At 39.1% G+C, this 21,476-nt stretch overlaps 1 protein-coding gene across 1 annotated transcript in view; it reads right to left on the bottom strand.

Annotated features, from left to right (window-relative positions):
- The window catches only part of RIN3 (Ras and Rab interactor 3), a 92,864-nt gene extending 71,654 nt beyond the window's left edge, over positions 1–21,210 (bottom strand). Inside the window, exon 1 of the mRNA XM_087922106.1 lies at positions 20,927–21,210. Within this exon, the coding sequence (XP_087778232.1) occupies positions 20,927–20,961 (35 nt within the window). The 5' untranslated portion in view covers positions 20,962–21,210. The remainder of the gene's footprint in view (positions 1–20,926) is intronic.
- Positions 21,211–21,476: the final 266 nt, after the last annotated feature.

Genomic DNA, 21,476 nt, shown 5'->3' with positions numbered 1-21,476 from the left:
CAGATTTTTGCAGACCATATCTGATAGCTGCCATAAGGTTGTGTTTCTGGAATAGAAGAAAACAGTTTCCAAACGTGGCTGACTAGTGGACACCATCCTATCTATGAAGCAAGTAATCTGTCCTTCCAATCACTCATAGCAAAAATACCTTGCTACAAATCTACAGATCAGAGAGCTCTGGGTCCCATTCACAAAGAGCCTTTCCTGGCCATCTCATTTTGCAGAGATGCCTGGTATTAGCAGAATAATTGGTGATATGGCTCAATTAACTGCATAGTAAATCACATGGAAAGTGCGGTAATTTATATGACATGAGTTACAAAGTGGCTCAGCTGGAAGCAAAAAGATCTGACATAATCACTTACCTTTGGGATCTTGTAGTATCAATGCAATTAGTCAAATCAATGTACCTTAACTTGCTTCCTTAGGAGTAAGCAGCTAAACTGCATGTTGATTTACACCCTTTAGAATCCCCTTAGTCCCCTAGGGTCACTCGGTGTTGTATACCAGGAAGTAGGAAAACTTTTTCCCTGAATTGTGCTATGATAGTAATTGTTATTCATGGGCAAGTTAACAACCTGTAGTAACATGCTTCAAAAGGAAAAGATTCACAACTTATATATATAGGACAGAAACCTTAAATGTTTAAAACTGCCCACAAACTATGGTGTAAAGGAGGGATGTCAAACTCGCAGCCCACGGGCCGGATGCGTTGTACACTAGCCACGCCCACTCTGGTTTAGCAAAGGGGGAAAAGTTGCGATAAGTCATGTGACGACCATGACGTCATGAGTTTGTCATCCCTGGTGTAAAGCAATTGTAGTCCTTTCACTTTTCTTTCTCTTTATTCTTAAACATCAAAAAAAACACCTGTTAACATTTGAAAACAAATGAGAAAGTTGCTAACCTTTTTCTCTTTGCTTTTATGTCCCTTAATTTCTCCATCCATAGAGCAAAATAAATCAAAAGCATATATGAACAGCACTTGATTTTAATTTATTTTTTTACTTATGAAACTTAATAGATTGCCACCTACCAAAAATTGGCAGCTTCCAATAATTAGAAGGTGTTTGGGTACAAAAGTTACAAATGTCAATATAATTCCTAATTCTACTCCATGTTAAGAGCGGCAAATGACATAAACTGTATCTATGAAAAAAAAGCATATGGTAGTCTTTATGTTATCAATATTAAAATAGAAAATATTGTCCTTGTTTCTTAGATCTTAAGCTTTAAAATGTATCCTTTTCTTTGCAGGGCAAAATTATTAATTGAAATTATTGTATATTTTAAAAAAAACTAAAAATAGTTAAAAATAAAGCTTGGGCTGAGTATGTTTATATATGCATATATAATAAATGACAGATCATGTGTCATCTAAACAGTAGGAAAAAGATGCTTTAAACATCCATATTCAATATTTTTTCATCTAGAATAGTATTTGTGCAAATTAAAACAATCAATTAGAAAAAATATTGTTACTGTAGCCAATGCATGGCAATCAGATCTAAATTAATCATTCTTTTGCTATAACATTTTTTTTAGCTTTTATTGCTGGATCAATTTTTCTACCAAAGCAATTTCCCACACTTAAATACCATGAATTCAATTAGAAATATATTTTATTTTTAATTTGTTTTTTGCAGTAACTAACTTGGCAAATTACAAAAGTAATTACTTCAGAGCTGTGGTGGCACAGTGGTTAGAATGCAGTATTGCAGGCTAATTCTGCTGACTGCCAACAGTTTGATTCTTACCAGCTCACGGTTGACTCAGCCTTCCATCCTTCCAAGTTTGGTAAAATGAGGACTCAGATTGTTGGGGACAATATGCTGACTCTGTAAACAGCTTAGAGAATGCTGTAAAGCACTCTGAAGTGGTATTTAAGCCTAAGTGCTGCTGCTATTGCTATCCACTTCTTACATTGCTTCCATTTAGGAAAAATATTTGGTATATCAATAGCAGAATCATTTGGACCATCTGATCTACTACAATTATGGCACAGCCACAAAGTTGGTATACACAAAATATCTGCTAATCTGTTTGTAATCTCATCAAAATGGTCTGCAAAACATAGAATTAATATGGTATAATTTTTGCCAATTTGGTGTAATGGATAAAGGGAGCAGTTAGAAGCTGGGAGGCTACATGCTAGTCACACCTTTGGCACAATGCCCACTGTGTGATTTTGGGCCAGTCACTCTCTAGAAAGTAGGCAATGGCAAACCATTTCTGAAAAAACTTTTCCTAGAAAACTACAGGGAATTGGCCCAGGTTGTCACCAGAAGCCTACATTGACTCAAAAGTATGCCCACCCATGATGCATTTGCACAGAATTACTTGTGCATTATTTTGATGTTCAATTTTTCCGATGACTTTCTGTGTCTACAATTACATTTGTTTCCTTCTATGTTTTAAAAAAACAAAATTTACTATGAAAAATTCTGAAAAAAAATTCTTGTATAGATATTGTTTGAAGAGGTGATTCCAAAGATAGAATTGATATTGTTTAAACAGGTGATTCCAAAGATAGAATAGATTGGCGTTGAACCCAAACATATGCTTTCTAGAGGCATGACATCAGCAAGTTATGATAATGAAGAAAAACTATGGGACAACTCAGTAAAAAAAACTAGCATCAAATCTTCACCCTGACCTTTGGAATAAATACAATTACATTTTTCAGTTCCTAAATATTTTAGCACTTTACATTTTTATGAGTTTTAGGCAGAATGTAATTTGGTCTATTTTTAAATCAAGACCAGTACGAGACGTTTCTGGATCTATTAAACTGTTATTCACAGCTTAAAATCTGAAAATTATACTGGAAACAGGCAGGTTTTTAACTATAGCTATAAAAAGAAGCTCTTAGCTAATAAAGTTTATATAGGCATACATACACATTTATAATATTCAGGCCCATAAAGGGATGTCCATAGGTGGATGTCAAAAACTCAGCAGCTGTGATTATATAATTGAAGCTCTCACTCTCCACCTTAACATTTTGGACACACACACACACACACACACACACACACGCGGACACATACCTGTTGCCCTTGCAACATGAAGTTCTACTATTGTTAATTTGGTTGTCTTACAACACTTGTTCGTATTCTGTTATTATTTATTTACAATAAACTTTAAAATTAGTAATTAATTTAGTGACTTTAGAATTTACTGGCTTCCTTGTTATGTCGTTATTCTCAAGCTAATGTCTAATCATTTCTTGATTTGAAATGCAGATGATTTTAATAGAGGAAACATACCCAGAGAAAAATATTTCTTGAGGTTTAAGTGCTGCAGCATCTATCAAAAGCTAGGCCATAACCTGTGGCGCTGCAGTTGCCAATCTGTATTTCATCAGAGTCAGCAAATAGCAAGTGCCAACAGCAACTCAGAAGAGAATGATAAGATTCAGCTTCAGATTTTAAGCACCAAGCAAATATCTTCTAAAGCAGCGGTCACCAACCAGTGGGCCATGGCCCATTGGTGGTCCATGGAAATTTTTTAGTGGGCTGCAGAAGAAATGGCCCCCAAAAGCAATTAATCTGGGCCGTGCGGTTCTTGTGCCTCCCAGGTCTCTGAGGGACCCCAGAGTCAGGTCCCTGAGATGCATGCGCCAACCAGCTCCTACACTCGGCAGCGGTGGCAATAGATGTCCCTTCCCCCAGCGCCTGCTGTCAGCTCTTCACCATTAGTTCTCTAGTTTTGAATTGCTCCCGGCTCTCTCTCTTTCCTCCCCCCCACCCATGTGCAGGCAAGAAAGGAAAGGGAGAGGAGCCATACACAGCTCTCCCCTTTTCCAGCCTTTGCTGCCTCTCCCAACATCAAAGCCTCGGAAACGCAGGCAAAGCCGCCACAGCGGTAGCATCCTGAGTTTTCTTAGCATGCTCGGTTAGTTAAGAATCGCCCTACCCAGAGAAGGAAGTGGGGCTGGAGGAGGAGGAGGAGGAGGAGGCAGTAGTGGAGAAGCAAGCAACTCAGGACGTTACCGGTGTGGCGGCTTTTCCTGTGTTTCTGAGGCTTCGATGTTGGGAGAGGCCTCAAGGGCTGGAAAAGGGGAGAGCTGTGCATGGCTCTGTCTCCCTTTCCTTTCCTTTGCACATGGGCGGGGGGGAGGAAAGAGAGAGAGCCGGGAGCAATTCAAAGATAGAACACTAATGGGGAGAGCTGACCGCGGGCACTGGGGGGAGGGGACTGTTGTTGCCACCACCACCGTGTGTGGGAGCATGCATTTCAGGGACCTGAGTCGGGAGGCACGAGAACTGCAAGTGGGAGCATTTGATGATTTCGAAGAACTCCTGAAACACGGTAGATTGGCGTTTTGTAGGTCTCAGTGAAAGAGTGAGCTTTGTTTCATCTCCTCTCCTTCCCTGGTAATGGAAGAGATGCTTTCTCTCTCCCCCCCCCCACCCCCAATTAATCACCAAGAGCGGCAGTCCTTCTGCAGGAAGATGCCTGCTGAGAAGCCCCTGGAGTGGCAGCCAAGGGGCGCTGCCCCCCAAGGAGAGCAAAGCCCCCTTTCTGCCTCTGCTTCTCCCAGCGGCAGTGGCCCCGAGGCCCCTCAGCTCAGACACACAAACACATACCCTGCCCGCTCTTCTGTCTCTTTGGAAGGTGCCAGGTGGGGGGAGGCTTCCAGCCTGAAATGTTTTATTTTGTTATTATCAAACATTTACATTTTTGTTATAATTAAATAAGTGTGTGTGTATTTTGTATGTATGTGTGTGTGCATATGTATATATATATATGTATGTATATGTATACGTATATGTATACATATACACATACACACACACACACACACACACACACACACACACACACATATATATATATATATGGTATTCAGCTTTGTTTGGGTATTTTCCCATGTCATTATAGTTGTGCTTTTAAATACATATACATATACATATACATATACACACACACACACACACACACACACACACACACACACATATATATGGTATTCAGCTTTGTTCAGGTATTTTCCCACGTCATTATAGTTGTGCTTTTAAAGTTGTAGCAACGTTTCGGCAGAATCTCATCTGCCATCATCAGGCTTCTGTATTGTGTTCGTCTGTGAGTCAGACTTTTACAGTTGTTTCAGTTCTAAATTTGGGGCTAGCCTACTGCTGTGCCAGAATGGTTTTTTCTTCATCCTGATTGGTTGGGAGTCTTGGTCTGTGTTTATTGGTCTTGGAGTTTGCTGTGTTCTGCTTGATTGGCGTTTCTGGCACAGCAGTAGGCTAGCCCCAAATTTAAAACTGAAACAACTGTAAAAGTCTGACTCACAGATGAACACAATACAGAAGCCTGATGATGGCAGATGAGATTCTGCTGAAACGTTGCTACAACTTTAAAAGCACAACTATAATGACGTGGGAAAATACCCGAACAAAGCTGAATACCATACATGTAAGTACTCGCAAAAACTTAAGAAAACACACACACACACACACACACACACACACATATATATAAAATTTATATTTAACCTAAAAATTATATTAAATATATTAGCTTTTAAAAAATTCGTATTAGTGGTCCTCAGGATTTAAAAGTATGAGTTTGGTGGTCCCTGAGATCCAAAAGTTTGGCCTGTTCTAAAATGCCAAAAGTGTCTTTTTCTTGAAGATCATTAGATCTAAACTGGAGATCATGCCTTGTGGGATCAAAATTATATCTCTAGTAAAATAACAGAGAATTTGAGTGGACAGAAGTAAGAGTTCAGGTTTGACCTTACATCATTGGTATAAGAGCATCAATATTCCTTCACTTTTATCATATCCTCAGAAGGTGCTTAATGGTGCTACTTAAGAAGAAAGGAAAAAGAAAGCATGTGAGATTTTTTTTAAATATCCTGAGAAGTTTTCAGTTATAAACTGGGTTAATAAATTTTGCTGCACTGTAATGTGATTTATTTTGTTTTTAGGTATTTTATAGCAATATAGTTGATAAGATGGCCTGCGACTTTTGCTTAGTAATAGAAACGGCATATTTATTATAATTAAACATATAAACTAGGACTGGGCAGCAATTCAGACTAGAAGGTAAAAAGGTGATTCATTGTGCATTTGGGTGCATACTTCACACCTACCAGCATCTTCTTAAATCAAAGCATCTTTTCCTGAAATCATGGCACAGCCACGAAAATGTTCAGCTTCTTTCCATGAAGTATGATGTGTATGCCCACATAAGCTCTGAATCACCTGTTTTCCATTCAAATTTGAATTGTTGCATGGCTTTACTGCTACAATTGTTTGTCTGTAGTAGCATAAGCTTCATGCTTTAAATAGCTTCTGCTTCTGTTCCTTTTGTGTTCTTTTTTGCTTTTATGATATTGGGCAGCTCATCTTTCTCCAGTTCACTGAAAGGATCCTATTTCACTACAGAGTATAGGAATGTGCAAAAATGGAAAAAGGAATTTTGCTCTAACTCTAGAACAAAAGCATTGTGCCTTTGAACTTCACCCAAACTGTTCAAGCCACATAATGATCCTGCCAAAAGCAACACTCGGATAATTTTGATTGATTTGGGGCTTTGGTTGAGCCAAAACCTTAAGGGGCAAGTAGAGTAAGTCTGGTGCACACAACCATTCTCTGCTTTCCTCTACTTGGTCTGTGCATCCGCCTTCCCACCAATCATCCCAGTTCCTTTCTTCCCCCATTCTCCGTGTCTTCTATTAATGGCCATTACACTTTCTTCCAAGTGTGGCTGCCCTGTTCATTTGATCCTTCCCCGCTCTTTCTTTCGCCTTTCTTCCCTGCCGTTGTTGCCCAACACCTACTTGATGGTCCTGCCTATCTTTCTGTTGACATGGACTTTGCACCAGCTCTATTTCTCCACTGAAGTGTGCACTGATCTTCTTTTTCTCATCCATCTGCCCATTCTGTTGGATCAGGTGGAACAGGAAGAAATCTGTGGAGTTAGATGGTCCCCACAAGTAGCCTGACCTCCAGCCATGTAGGACTTTAAAGACGATAACCAACCCCTTGAATTCCACAGGAAAGCATACAAGCAGCCAATACAACTTGTGTAGCACAGTGTATTATATGGATGAAAAGCATCCAAGACTGCACATAATCCTGCATTCACAGATAAAACTTCCAAATAGTCATCAAGGCAGCCCTGTGCAGAGCACATTGCACTAATCCATCAAGGAAGTGAGTAACTGAACAAAGTTCCTGGTCCAGGAACATACACAACCTGAATCCAAGATGAACTCACTCAAAGCACTCCTGGCCATGGCTGCCACCAGCTCTTTGGGGAATCCCAGTTCACACTGGAGAGTCAGTCTATAGGAATGCCCACTTTACAAGAGTTAAATTGGCCTGGGGTATGTGTGTGTGTATGTGTGTGTGAGAGAGAGGGGGGGGAGTGCCAAACAGGTAAAGCCATTTGGTATTGGCAGGGTTGTGCTGCAAACTGCAACAGATCATGTGATAATCCTTGATTTATATAGGGTACTGCATTTCTGCAGTAACTAAGTACTTTTGGTAAGCATGGCTTTACTGAAAGGTAATTTCAGAAGGGTAACCATCCCAGATGTAAACACAATCTGATTTAATAGAAATCAAAATTCTTCTTGAATTAAATAAGAGAAATACATACCATTCTCCAAATGATAGCAAGTCACGTCTTTTTATTTTCCCCTCCCTCTGTTTTCCTTCTTTTCTCTCTTCATCTACTGCAATTGCTTATACAGGTAGTCCTTAACTTATGGCCACAACTTATGGCCACAACATTTCTGTTGCTAACTGAAACATTTGTTAAGTGGATTTTGTCTTTATGATTTTATGACTCACCACAGTTGTTAAGTAAATCACTGCAGTTGTTAAGTTAGTAACATGGTTGTAAAGTGAATCCAGCTTTCCTATTGACTTTGTTTGTCAGAAAGTCAAAAAAAAAATGACCACATGACCCCTGGACACTGCAGCCATCATAAATATGAGTCAGTTGCTAAGTGTCTGAATTTTGATCACGTGAGCATGGGGATGCTGCAAAGACAATAAGTGTGAACAAAATTCATCAGTCACTTTTTTCAGTGCCATTGTAAATTTGAACTAAATGAATTGTTGTAAGTTGAGGACCACCTGTACTCTTTGTAAAATTTCCTAATTATAGAATACATGGTAGAAAAACATATTTCTAACTATTTCTAAGTACTGGGCAAAACTTTAGTCATTGATGGTATTTCCTTATAGTTTGAATATAGAATAGTTTGAGTGTTATTCTTTATAACAATGAACGGCCCACTGTTTGTCAAATGGCAGCACAAATTGTTTCTCATCCTAAGGGCTGGCAGCATGAGACAATTAATAAAACAAACAGTTGGGGTATAAAGGTGAAGGGAGAAATGCCTAGGTATTGCAGTTACCCAAATTGCAGAGATATAATTTCTAATGTCTTTTGGGGGAGAAGTTTCAAGGTGATTGTTGTTCATTTGTACAGTTCTTGTAAAGCAGGAGTGTCAAACTCAAGGCCTGGGGGCAGGATCCAGCCTGCGGGGTGCTTAGATCTGTCCAGTGGGGCCACCCTGGAAACAGCGAAGGACCGGCCCGCAGTGCCTTGGCCAGCAAAAATGGAGCTCAGGTGGGCTCTGTTTTCGCTGGCAGAGAGTTGCAGGAGGCCATCACAATAGCCCGTTTTCGCTGCCAGGGCACTCAGGCCACCACTGGTGCCCCCAACCCACGGGATGTTGAGCTGGCCCTGCCCACCTTGGCCATGCCACCCTGTCCCCTCAAAGTCAAACACAATCCTGATGTGGCCCTCAATGAAATCAAGTTTGAGGTGCCCCTGACATGAGTGATGTTGAGCTGACCACGTCCACACTAATCACACCCACACTGGCCACATACCCTGCCTCCACCCTGAGGTCAAACACAACCCTGATGCAGCCCTCAATGAAATTGAGTTTGACACCCTTGTTGTAAAGTGTATTTCCCACAAGAGAGTTGCCAGGCAAAAATTTAAGAGCAGCTCAAGCCCAACCAACTTTCCATCTGTGAAATAAATACAACACAGAGAGTTATTTCTGTTTCCCTTTAACAAGGACTTTGTGTGGAATCATTCCAAAAGAATGTGTCCCTCACACTCAAGGAAAACAGAGACTGCTCACCACATTAGATTTTGCTTGAACAGATGGCAAATTGTTTGGATTTATTATTGCCAACTAATGGAGTTGGGGGGGGGGGAGGCTGGGTCCCCGAGTTAACCCCACAGTTGCAATATGTTGAAGTGAGATGGTGAAGAAGGCAGCATGATGCTTTAATGATGATTAGTAGAGATTTCTGAGCTGGGACATTGATAGTTTTGTTCCTCACTCCAGTCCCAAGAGCTTTTTTTTAACCTTTTGCTACAGCTGTCCTATTTATAAGAGACAGTCTTGACCGTCTGTCTCCAGGAGTCTGTGATATATATTTTTTACAAATTACAAATTGTGTTTTGCAGGAAAATTGCCAGCATGCCTTTTCAACGCTTGGTTAAAGTGATATTTTAGCTCCCCCCTTTACATTTCTACTGCCTAACTAGGAACGCTTAGATCAGTAGCCCTGACCTAGCTGGAGAGAATCAAATTCGAAAATGTAGCCTAATAAATAAATGGTCCAGTGAAGGGCACATGCTTCTTCTCTTTAGTGCACAGAAATCCAGATAAGTTAATGGCTACTAAAGCATGACTGAAGTGAAGGAATCCCAGAAGAAATATTTTTTTATGGGAAATACTATGGGAGAGCCAGAATGCAATACTGTAGTACAGTATCAAACTCGATTTCATTGAGGGCCGCATCAGCACTGTGTTTGACCTCGCGGGGGGGGGGCAGGGTATGTGGCCAGTGTGCGTGTGATCAGTGTGGGCATGGCCAGCTCAACATCACTCATGTTAGGGGCACCTAGGGGCTGGGGGATCCTCCTGCAGCCCTGGGGAGCTCCATTTTCACTGGCAGAGGGATGCAGGAGGCCGTCACAGCTGAAAATGGAGCCCAGGGGAGCCACACACAGCCCTCCTGAGCTCCCTTTTCACTGGCAGAGGCACTGCAGGCCAGTCCTTCGCTGTTTCCAGGGAGACTCCACAGGCCAGATCTAAGTACCCGCAGGCCTTGAGTTTGACATTCCTGATGTAGTGGCTAAGTCATCAGCTAGAGAAAAGGATATTGTGAATTCTAGTTTTGCCTAAGGCACAAAGCCACCTGGCCAGTCACTATCTCTCAGCCCTAGGAAGAAGGCAATAGTAAACCATACCTGGAAAATCTTGCTAAAAAACTGCAGGGTCTTGTCCAGGCAGCTGCCAGGAGTCAAGACTGTTCAAAGGCACACAAAAGGAAATCTGTATATATAAAAGCGAAATACCACTCATGCATTATCACAAAATCTCCAGAACCGTAAAGCCTATAAACTTGAAATTTGGCATGTATGTTCCTCTTGGCTTCTAGGTGCTCACTAAGTAAGGATTTTTTCGAAATGACCATTTCGTATAGTATTATTAACACGCTCTGATGCTAAGGAGTTCTACTCCCCCTCCTCACCTGAAAAGAAATCTGTTCCAAATGCAAAACACAAACAGAGGAGAGGAATTTCAGCTTCAGTTTTAGTTTCACAGCACCAAGCAGCTGCGTACAGAACACTTGAGCTAAGCCATGCCTAGGCTCCTTGCAATCTCCTTGCTCACACAGCAAATACTGTTTCAGTTTCCAAACAGCCCTCAACTGTCTCACACACTGACAGGGCACTAGCCAGATGAATACCGATTGATGCTGGTAGCCAGAGGCACAATTTTTTTCCTTATTTTCCTCCCCAAAATCTAAGCTCGACCACATAGTTTCATAGTGAAGCATGGCTATAGAATTGAACCAAATGCTACAAACACTCATACTCAAAGGATAAAAAGTATGAAAAGAAAATAAATGCTGTGAGAATATGGAAAAAGGGTAAGATACAGGTAGGAATGATAGAAATGGGAAATCTTAAAATATGCATTTGGAATGGCTAAACATTATCTTTAGTATGTGGGTGAGGGTGACATTTGTGTCTAGCAATTGGAAAAATGCTGTTATTGTTCTCGTATGAGAACAACTGAAAGGTAGCAAGAGGAAATGAAAATCTACAGGGAAATTAAATTGCCCAGAAAAGTCTTTGACAGAATTCTGATTAAAAGGTTATGAGAAGTGACAATGAGCAACATTTGGGAAGTGAAGTCATTTTTATGCTTAGCTGGGGCTGTGCAGATCGAATATTTGTTCTTTAGAAAATATTTGAGCAATGCATGAATGTGAGAAATAAAGTTTACAGTATTTTGTAGATTTAAGGAAAACATAAAGTGAATAGGATTGAATTATTGCGTGTTTTGAACAAAGATGAAATTGAAAATTGCTTGCTGAATGCAATAAGAATGGTACATGCTGGAAGTAAAATATGTGAGAATAATTGGAATGCTTAGGGAATGATTTAACACTGATCAGAGAATAAGACAAGAAAGCATGATGTACCACTGATTGTTTAAGGCATTTATGATTGGGTATAAAGATACACATATAAGGGATGCTTACATTTCAGGTCTGTGGGAGGGAATGTCAAAACATCTGTACTTTTATATGCAATTGATCTTGTTTTGGAGCTGCGAATCCAAATGATTTGCATTGAATGTGCATTTGCAAGTTATATATACATCATAAAAATGATAGTAAGAAGATCGTGGTGACCAGAATTGGATACCAAAAAGATGTTAAGACTCTAGGAAGAGTGCAGAAAGGAGCAACATAAAGGTCTGGAAGCTAAACCATATGATGAACAATTGAGGGAACGAGGTATGTCTAGTTGAATGAAGAGAAGGACTGGGGTTGACATGCTAGCAGTCTTCCAATATTGAGGAATTGTCACCAGAGAAGAAGGAAGCAACTAATTCTCCAAAACTCCTGAGGACAAGGAGTAATGGATGGAAGATCATTTAAAAAGAGATCCAACCTAGAACTAAGGAGAAATTTCCTGACAGTGAGAACAATTAATAAATTTGCCTCTGAAAATTGTGGGTGCTTCATCACTGGCGGCTTTCAAGAAGAGACCGGAAAACCATTTGTCCAGAATGGTACAATAGGTTGGACTACAAGACCTCCATTTGTCCAGAATGGACAGGAGTTTGGACCACAAACTTCCAAGGTGCCTTCCAACCTGATTAGTCTACGTTCTATGTTCTAAGACAAATGTATGTACCTTGGTGTAATGTTTATTGCAGATAAAATGAATGGAGAAATTTTAAGATGTGAAAATGCTGGTGGAATGATATGTTATAAGGAATTGCAGAAATGGCAAGAAATTTCAGAGAAAAAAACAAAAACTTTTCTGAAAAGTTCTGGAAACTTTACATGGATTTTTTGCTGAAAGTATAAAGAAATTAAACGATGATTTTTGGATTTGAAGATTAAGAGAGACTTGGAATACATGAGGGGTTGTTGCAATATGGCATCTATGAGGGAGGAGGAATAATAAGATTGTAATTATCTCTTGAAAAGGTTAGAAGTCACTTATATATTTAATCTTCCTTTCTTTCTCTCTCTCGTCTCTTATTCTATGCAAACATCCTTAATATTTTTTTAAAAGAATGAATATTGAAATACGCAATATGTCTATATACAAGAACATCCTCTGCCCATTTTGTTACATGAAAGTGAGAATTGTATATATTATGAGAAAAATTAAGTGAGCCAAATGTAGTAGGAAAAGGTCCCAAAGGCAACTATATTTTTGCAGAATTTGTAATTCTTCTGAGGTGACCAGAAGCAAAAGAAAGCAGGATAGTATCTTCTTACAAGTTCAGTTTCTACCATGCAGTCCATGGTGCTCTCTAACCTTGGTTGTTTTCTTGCAGGTAACAAGGTAACACCATCATAATCATTCTAGCACTGATGATGTTACCTAGTTGGGTAATGAAATGTCTGCAAGTAAACAATCAAGCTCGGACAGCATCAAAGACTCCACAGTTCAATCCTGAGCTACAAATATTCTTTTCAGTTTGTACCTTTCAGAGATTCAAAGATTAAGTGTGACAGAGTTGGAACTGATGAATTAAAGTGTAATCACCCTGGTTTCTCCTCATAGTATAATGGCATTGCATTTAAATTTCTCTTCCTGTGTCTTAACTCAGATTACAGTCCTGACCAAAGGAAGATAAAACAAGCGTGTGATCACTGTAATAGCAGTAGCGATGCATAGGCAGGGAAAGAAAGCTTGTGGCAATCACTTAAACCTCAGGTCATCCGTTCTGTTTGACCACAGCAGTTTCCATGTTGCCTGGAGAGATACTTACACGATACATTTTATTTCACAGTAGAAACAAACTTGCTTTAAAAAAATGGCTGTTTGTGATAGGCTGGGTTTTCACCCTGTCTGCGGCAAAATCCCCAGGGAGGATTTCTCTTAGATAACGTTGGCTCTGTAGACTGTTACAAGCATAATAGATTAAGATGACTAATTATTGCTGTTTCTTAATAAATAGACATAGCAGCGCATTTTGCTCTGGCTCAATTCAACATATTTCCTTCAGTAGTTATTGATGGTAAATACCAAAAAATGTCTTCCACAAACATATTTGTCTCCCATGCCATAGAGCGGCAGTCCCTAACCTTTCTGGCACCAGGGACCAATTTTTTTTGGGGGGGGGATTGTCTTCCATGGACAGGGGGGATGTTTTGCGTGCAACCTAGATCCCATGCATGTGGAGATGAAGCTTCAGTTGGACCACTGACCAGGAACAGTCTGCAGCTTGCGGGTTGGGGATCTTTGATTCTGATTGAATCTGCCTGAAGGTATTAATTCAGCCTCTCTCATAAAGGAATTCCCAGGGAGAGCAACCAACAACCAATGGTATGTCTCCTATCTTCTAACAGACCATAAAACCGCTGCCATTCACAAAGTAGACAAACTCTGCTACAAAAGTGAGGCAATAAATATTGTCCATAAAAAGGCATTTCTTTGAGACCTTTACTTCTGTCTACTCTCCTCTTTCTTTCTCTTTCTTTCTCTTCCTTTCATTCTCACTAACTTATTTGACTTTTTAAAATTAGTTTTTTAAAATGTATATTTTACCAATTTTATGTATATGTATATGTATGAGTGTTTTGGTCAAAGATTACAATAAAAGTTATTATAGCATACCATTCAGAGAAATGAAGGCTTTTTGCTAACATTTGAGGGTTGTAGTGGTCTTTCAGTACAAGTCAAACGCCCCCAACAAATTTTGGGTGGAAACTTGACAAAAAATAGAGGATGTTGGAGGGGAGGGTTCCTTCCTTTTTTTTCTTTTTTACTATTGTATCATAGTTTGCCACTGTCAAAATGATTCCCCTGATGGAACACAATTTTGAACATAGAGTTTACAACTGAAAGACTAAAATTGAATATTTCAGGTGAAATGGATACAGAAATGTACATATAAGGGTAACACAACACATGCCTCAAAGATAATGCAGGTATTCAAGCATTTTTTAAAAATCAAGGGTTGATGTTGACACTGTGAAGAGGACACAGTTGAGAATGTATGCATATGATGCTCAAATGGATAAGGGGTAGATTGATCCATCCACTGGAAGATAATGTGTTATTGCCAACTCATAGGTTCCTTTTAGGGCCTCAATCCAGAATTAAGAAGCCCAGAAAGCTACTCTACATTTTTCACACAAGTGCGCAAAACACAGATCAAGAATTCTTGAATCTTGTCTTTTTTCTGAATCAACTGATCTTGGGAAAATGATTGGAAACAGAAAAAAAACCTACTGATTTGCAAACATATACAGTAGCTTGCTATCCACTTCCACTTGCTAACATATCAAATAGCAACTCAAAGAACAAATCATAACTTGTGTCTCTGCCATATATTAATGCTAATGACAACATTAATTCTGTGTCTGGTATATTTCCTAAAATAGGGAATGTGAATTTAAACAATTATGACTATTCATCAGTATCTGTACTTATATCAGAAATACATTCTTCTAGCTAAAGGTGTACAAGATTTGCACATTTTATGTAAAATAATGGAAGACTTCAAAAATCAGAAGTCTTTAAAAACTGGAAAACTAGGCTATAAGGCATGAACCAATGATCTAGATCAGAACACTACAAATAAGTATTTTAAGCATGTCTGGCCAGAAATACTTAGCATAATTTTCTTCCCTTTTCACTTAGATTGCAAAGCAGTTTTTTCACTTCCATGAAACTATTTTTTTTGGAGGGGGGGGTGTTTCATGTGAACTATATGCCCCCCCCTTTCATGGGTCACATCTAATCAAAGGGGAGGACATGGTATTTTGGATGTTGCTGATATACAGCTGCAAGCAATCCATGTCTGCTCTAGAAAGTATACACTATTTGTTTGACTACAACATCAAATCAGACCTAAATTGACAGTTCCTACTGTTGGTAATCAAGAAAGCAACTGAGAATGCCTGCAGTAGCTGTCACTGTTGCCACTGCTGTTAATGAAAATAGCTCTTCCATCTGTAAAACATGATTCACATAAAGCCAACAGAGATGAAAATTGGTAAAACATTCAAAGAATTTCCTACAGATTTCACACTTTTGTCATTTGGGGTTTCCTGAGCATTTGACTAATGGGAGTTTATTTATGAAAGTCACAGTGGAGAAAAGTTGCAGGTAGAAGATCTGACAAAATAGTGTTCAGCTGCTCCAACAATAACAGTGATAGTGATATAAATTCTGATGATTTAAGCTGTACTGCTTAAACTTAGAAAACTGTCTGTGTTTGTATTTGCCTTGATTAGGATGGGATCCATAAATCATCGTACTTGAAAAATTGACACACACTATAACACTTTACAAAGTGCATTAGTGGAAAAATAAACTCTGGCTAGGTAATTTTAAACAATCATATTTGAACTCTGCTTCGACAGAGGTCATGGAACAGAAAGAAATACATGTGAATACCTGTAGTTTATGGATCCAAAATATGGTTCTTGAAAAAAATGACTTCTGGAGACATTTTTGGTTTAGAAAAGTCCCTGCATTTCTGTAGATGCAGTTCTCTGTGCAAAATTGTATTCATTTTTCTATTCTTGCACTGTCTTGAGTTGAATTTATTTGCTGGTTTTCATAGTTCGTAGTGGATAATATTAAAGCATAAAACAAAAATATATTGAAGTGGCCTTTAGACAAATGTGTTGGTTTCTCTAATCACTCAATAGCCCTCACATAAAAAGTACTAGGGGGAATAGGTACTGATCAAAAGGGAAATATTTCCTAATGACAATTCCCTCACCCTGACACATTGTGTATCCCATAAGGTTTTGTCTTCCCATCTTTTGTTCTCTTAAAGGAGAGAGGTGAAAAATGACTCTGCTCAGCAAAGTCAAATGTCATTTATCCCAACATATAAAATTATCTTGTTATCACTTACAGAATGGTCAGACTTGGACAACTAATATGAATGGGCATAAAGAAACCAGTGGTACTGTTTGCTGCCAAAGTAATTCTCTGTGACCAGCAGTCATTGCAAAATTGTTCATAGTCAACTGATATTCAACATACTGCATACTTGACAATATTCCCCAGCTTGAAGCCTTCCAGAGGTGCCAAACTTCTCAGTCAATAGAGAGCTGTAATCTACATCTGGAGGGCCACTGCAGGGTTGTGGAAGGCTACTGTACTCTAAGGCCACTCTGAAGTTGGCACACGATAAGATTGCCTAATCTTTTTCTCAATCATTGGTCAAATCTTGCAGGATTGATGCTTAACTAATAATTTCCTAAAAATATTCAAATTTGTTCTGAAGCAAAAATTAAAATTAAAATAAAATTATGCATACTTTGCAGCAACTCTCCCGGCCCTAATTATGCTGTGCGTGGTCTTGTTTGCTTTTTATTTCCTTCTCTTTCCATCATCCTGTTATTGTCCTCAGATGAGATAAAACTGCAGAGCACAGAGACACGGGGCGGGAGGAGGGCCAAAAAAGTCAAAGCAGCACTATTGTAAATAAGGGGTAGTTCCATGGGTGCCATCTTTTTCTTTATATTCCCTTGTGGAGACCTTTAGTTGAATACAGCTGGATTTCCAAACACACGAAAAGAGCTATAACACCACAATGGATTATTCTCTTAAAATGGAACATAGACATCGGCCTTCACAAAGGCAGAGTGGAGAAATAATGTCACAAAGGCAGTCTGGAGAAAAAACGAATACTAAGTTAAAATCTCTTCAGAAATAGGTGGTGTGCTTCTGAGTCAGATGTCATGATGATAGGACAAGAGGTTGATATAGACCAGTGATGGCTAACGTTTTCCATGTTGTGTGCCCAATGTGTGCGCGCATGCGTGCCTGCCCCCAAGATGCAATGCGTGTGTGACTCCCCCACCCCCCTGTGCATGCATGCATGACCCCTGCACCGCACACCTCTGCACATGCGCATGCAACCGCCCACATGCTGCATGCCTCTGCACATGCACACACATCTCCCACGCACGCATCTTCCCCCGCGCATGCATGGCAGATACCCAGTAATCAGCTGGCTGGTGGGCGGGCGCGCATGCACAGTGCGGCTCTGGAAGTGGGGTGGGGGTGGAGATCTGCTTAGAAAAGGCTGCATGTGGCCTAAATATTATTCTTTTGTTGTAACAAAAAAGGCAGTATGATTTGAATCATTTACATTGCTAGGGTAATTCTGTACAAAGCAGAAAAATAATTATATACACAATATATATACATAATGTATATAATTAGTTTATAAATACTTTGTATGATGATAGACTAGATAGATGAGACTGATAGAGATAGATAGATAGATAGATAGATAGATAGATAGATAGATAGATAGATAGATAAGTAGATATGTGTTGCAATTTCATCTTGATAGTTATGTCATTTTGGCCACTCCCTATAAAATTGTGCCCCTCTAACTCTGCTTTATTATAAAGATTAAATTTCCAGATGTAACTGAGAGAAGCCATTGAAATATTTCAAATATGCATGTGCTTCCAATCTTTCTCTGTCAATTCAGGTCTGTCTGTCATGTACTTTGTTATACTCTCTGGATATATTGCATAGGAAATAGCATTCAAGAGTGTGTAAAACGTATATTTGTAATGGCTGGTATGCTATGCTATTCTACAAAGTGCACTTATAAATAGTGATGTCATCTTCTTGGGGTTGTTTTTACTGTACTATATTAGAAAATAAGATTACTTTTGAGTTTCACTATCAGATGCATTGACTACATTAAGCACAGAGATCAAAAGTTCTCAATTTCCATATGCGGTTCTCCCATATAAAGAAGCCTAAAATTGCTGGGCATTCTATCCTTCTTTGCAAATTATTTATATAAATATTTTCCGAATTGTACTTTACGTCAAGTCATTCTGCAGTCTAATTTAAATTCATGAGCTTAAAATCACATAACCTGCATACAATATTATGGCTTTAACTACCAAGGAATTTTGAGATGACTCTGCCAGAACATTTGGGATTTATTTTGCTGTTGTATTTTTTTTTCTTTATCAGACCAGTTTTGCTCACCAAAGCTATAGTTTTTTGAGCTGTTTGTGGACTTGATTACTTCATAGAATCCAGTTGCCATGTGGATTTCACATTTCAATTTATTGTAAATATATCCTCTGTGAAGTTGGAAAATCTGCCTTCTAAATTCAAGAGATTGTAGTCTGCTAACTTTCAGCTCAGTTCTTCTACCAGCAAGTCCTCCCTTTTTTTCAGAAGCTGCTATACAATATATTTGCAGAGCAATAAGAAACATTGCATTTGCTAGTAATTAACAATTACCTAGCTTGTGTATAAAGTAATGAAATATATCCAAGCAATATAGGGAAAAATACAGGCAATTTTGCCTATGTATAAGCTAATTTTGTTAGGCTGTTTTTCTAAGGTATTGTTATTCTAAGGTGTTGAAACCTTAGGATTTCTGTCTTTGAGTAGACTGGCAGAGAAGGAGCAGGCAATATAGTGCCCATAAACAGCAATACATCCACTAACTTTTCACTTGGCATCTATTAAACTTTCTGATGCCAATGATCTTCATCTTTTAAAACAATCTTTTAATTAAAAAATAAATGACAAGCTGAAAGACATTTTTGTTTTGTGACTGGCCATGGCTAGCATTGACAAAAAAATTTTTGAAGTCCACCAGTCATGATTGCCAACAATAAGTTGTCCATGTTCTACATGTGTCCAAGCATGAAGTATCTCAGGTGCAGACAGTAGCTTCTAGTACTGTTGGCTTACCAAAACTAGAATTTCATACACTCACAGAAAGTTATGAATCGAAAGATAGCTGCAACTAAGTCCAATTCATTGCTAGAATGGATATCTAGTTTGTTCAAAAAAGTACAGAGAAGAAATCCATAACTGTTTCTTCCTAATGACTTTTACTATCACAAAGTTCTTTTTAATATTTAGACTAAATGTTCTTTGTTTTATGGTTAATATTATAGGAAAGGCCTTTCCGCTAGGAATATCCTTCACATAAACCAAATTGCATTACAAGGAATGTGTATACCAGTTGCAGTGGTGGGATTCATTTTTTTTTACTACCGGTTCTGTGGGTGTGGCATGGTGGGCGTGGCAGGGGAAGGATACTGTAAAATCTCCAATCAGAGCTGGTATTTGCCGGTTCTCCAGACTTCTCAAAATTTCCGCTACCAGTTCTCCAGAACTGGTCAGAACCTGCTGAATACCACCTCTAACCAGTTGGATAATCTCCCTGAACCCCACCCCCCAAAAAAGAGATGAATCATCTCCTTGAACTCACTCCCCCAAAAAGCCATCAGTATTAATACACTAACCCCAAGGAGCACAGGATGCAAAAGTTATATGTGAATTTTAGAACAATCATACCATTGTGTTTTTTAATTGAATCAACTAGTGCTGAAAAGTATGCATATATTGCACAAATTTTGTTTTACCCATTCCATTTTATTTATTCGTACATACATTCATCTTACTAAAAAGACCTCAAACATTTGAAAACATTTGTAAAAAACTGGTGATTAGTAACTTTATTAAGGTTAGCTGATAACCTTGTGATTATGTGCATCATTTCCCCATTCAACCTGAATCCCTCCCGACACTTAACATCCCTGGTTTCTCCAAAGCTTACCACATTAAATGAAACCATGTATTTATTTATATATGTCAAATTTAGAAACTGCCCATCTCCTTCACAGAGCAATTCTGGGCGGGGTACAAATGAAATCAAAAGCATTTGTTTCCCAAAGTCAAAAATTTGCCGTAGCTTTATTTGTCTTCACCCCGGACCACAGCAATGAGACATGTGGTGCTTGTCCACAGTCTTAAAGTCTGCATATTCGGTGGTAAGCTATATAGAACTTATTTTTAGTAATGCTTCTTTATTTGGTCCAAGTAACAGCAGCTTGGGATGCAGAAAAGTTTTTCTGGCAACATAGGGCCAAAAATAATGGGAAAATTTCATTGGGATCACAAGCAGAGGTTGCCTACAGATGGGCACCAAGTTACAGACAAAAGTGTCATTCCTAGCCTTTGCAAGTTCTGTCATTTTTCAGCCGCTTCTAGTGAAATGGGAAAAATAAAGTTTGTTTCTCCCCCCACTTCTGGATTCACGAGTATGTTTTACTTTAATTCCAGACATAAGGGTATAAAAATAACTCCTTCACCTCCCTTCATTTCCTCTCCATTGTAATTCTCCACACACCCTCCCCCAACTGCAGTTGTGTTAAATCGGAGCTCCGCTGAAGAAAAGGCTGTGAATGTTATCTTGGAAGTTGCACTTCTGGCGCCTCTACATAAAACCAGCCAGCGATCATTCAGGAGAGACAAATTCTCAAACAGGCAGCCTGAGGCTGAAGGGGGGTGGGGAGGGGGAGACAGAAGCGCTTTTCCTTTGGGGAAAAGAAAAAAAAAGTATTGCTATTAAAGTTTCAGGACTCACCCGCTTCCCCGGTTTCCCATCGATGTTTTCATCATCCCAGCCAGAATCTGAAACTTCTGCTTTCAGAATCCTTGTAAGTTTTCCTTGTGGAGAAAGTTACACCTTGGCATTTCCGTCAAAACTTTCACGCCTCTTGACGGCCCCTTCCCCCGGATTAAAAGAAGAAGAATTGCAGATGATGGGGTTCGGAAGAATAGAAAGGGAAGCTTTTCCTCACCGCTGTTTCAATTGACTCCCAAACGCTCTGAAAAGAACATGATCTTTCTTTTCTACTTCCTGTATTTATGTGAACAGGGGCTGTCAGGAAGAGGCAGTCCTTGGTGGTCAAGGGTGATTTGTTTTCTTTCCTCTACTTTTTTTTTTTAACAAGCCCATTTTTAGTCATAAACCTTAACTCTAATGGTTAAAGGCAAAAGGCCTGTGATGATTAGTCACCTGCTTTTTCTTTTAAGCCAGAGGAATCCATGAGTTCATCTGGCTTGCAGGTACATTATGGAGGAGAGGTTCTAACTAGGTACAGTAAGTCCTGTAAATTTTAAAGAGTTTTGTA

The sequence above is a fragment of the Pseudonaja textilis genome, chromosome 1, assembly GCF_049901715.1.
Source record: "Pseudonaja textilis isolate UNSWEBS1 chromosome 1, rPseTex1.2, whole genome shotgun sequence".
Classification (NCBI taxonomy): Eukaryota; Metazoa; Chordata; class Lepidosauria; order Squamata; family Elapidae; genus Pseudonaja; species Pseudonaja textilis.
Note: the sequence above shows the minus strand (reverse complement) of the source record. Positions and strands in the feature narration are given on the sequence as shown.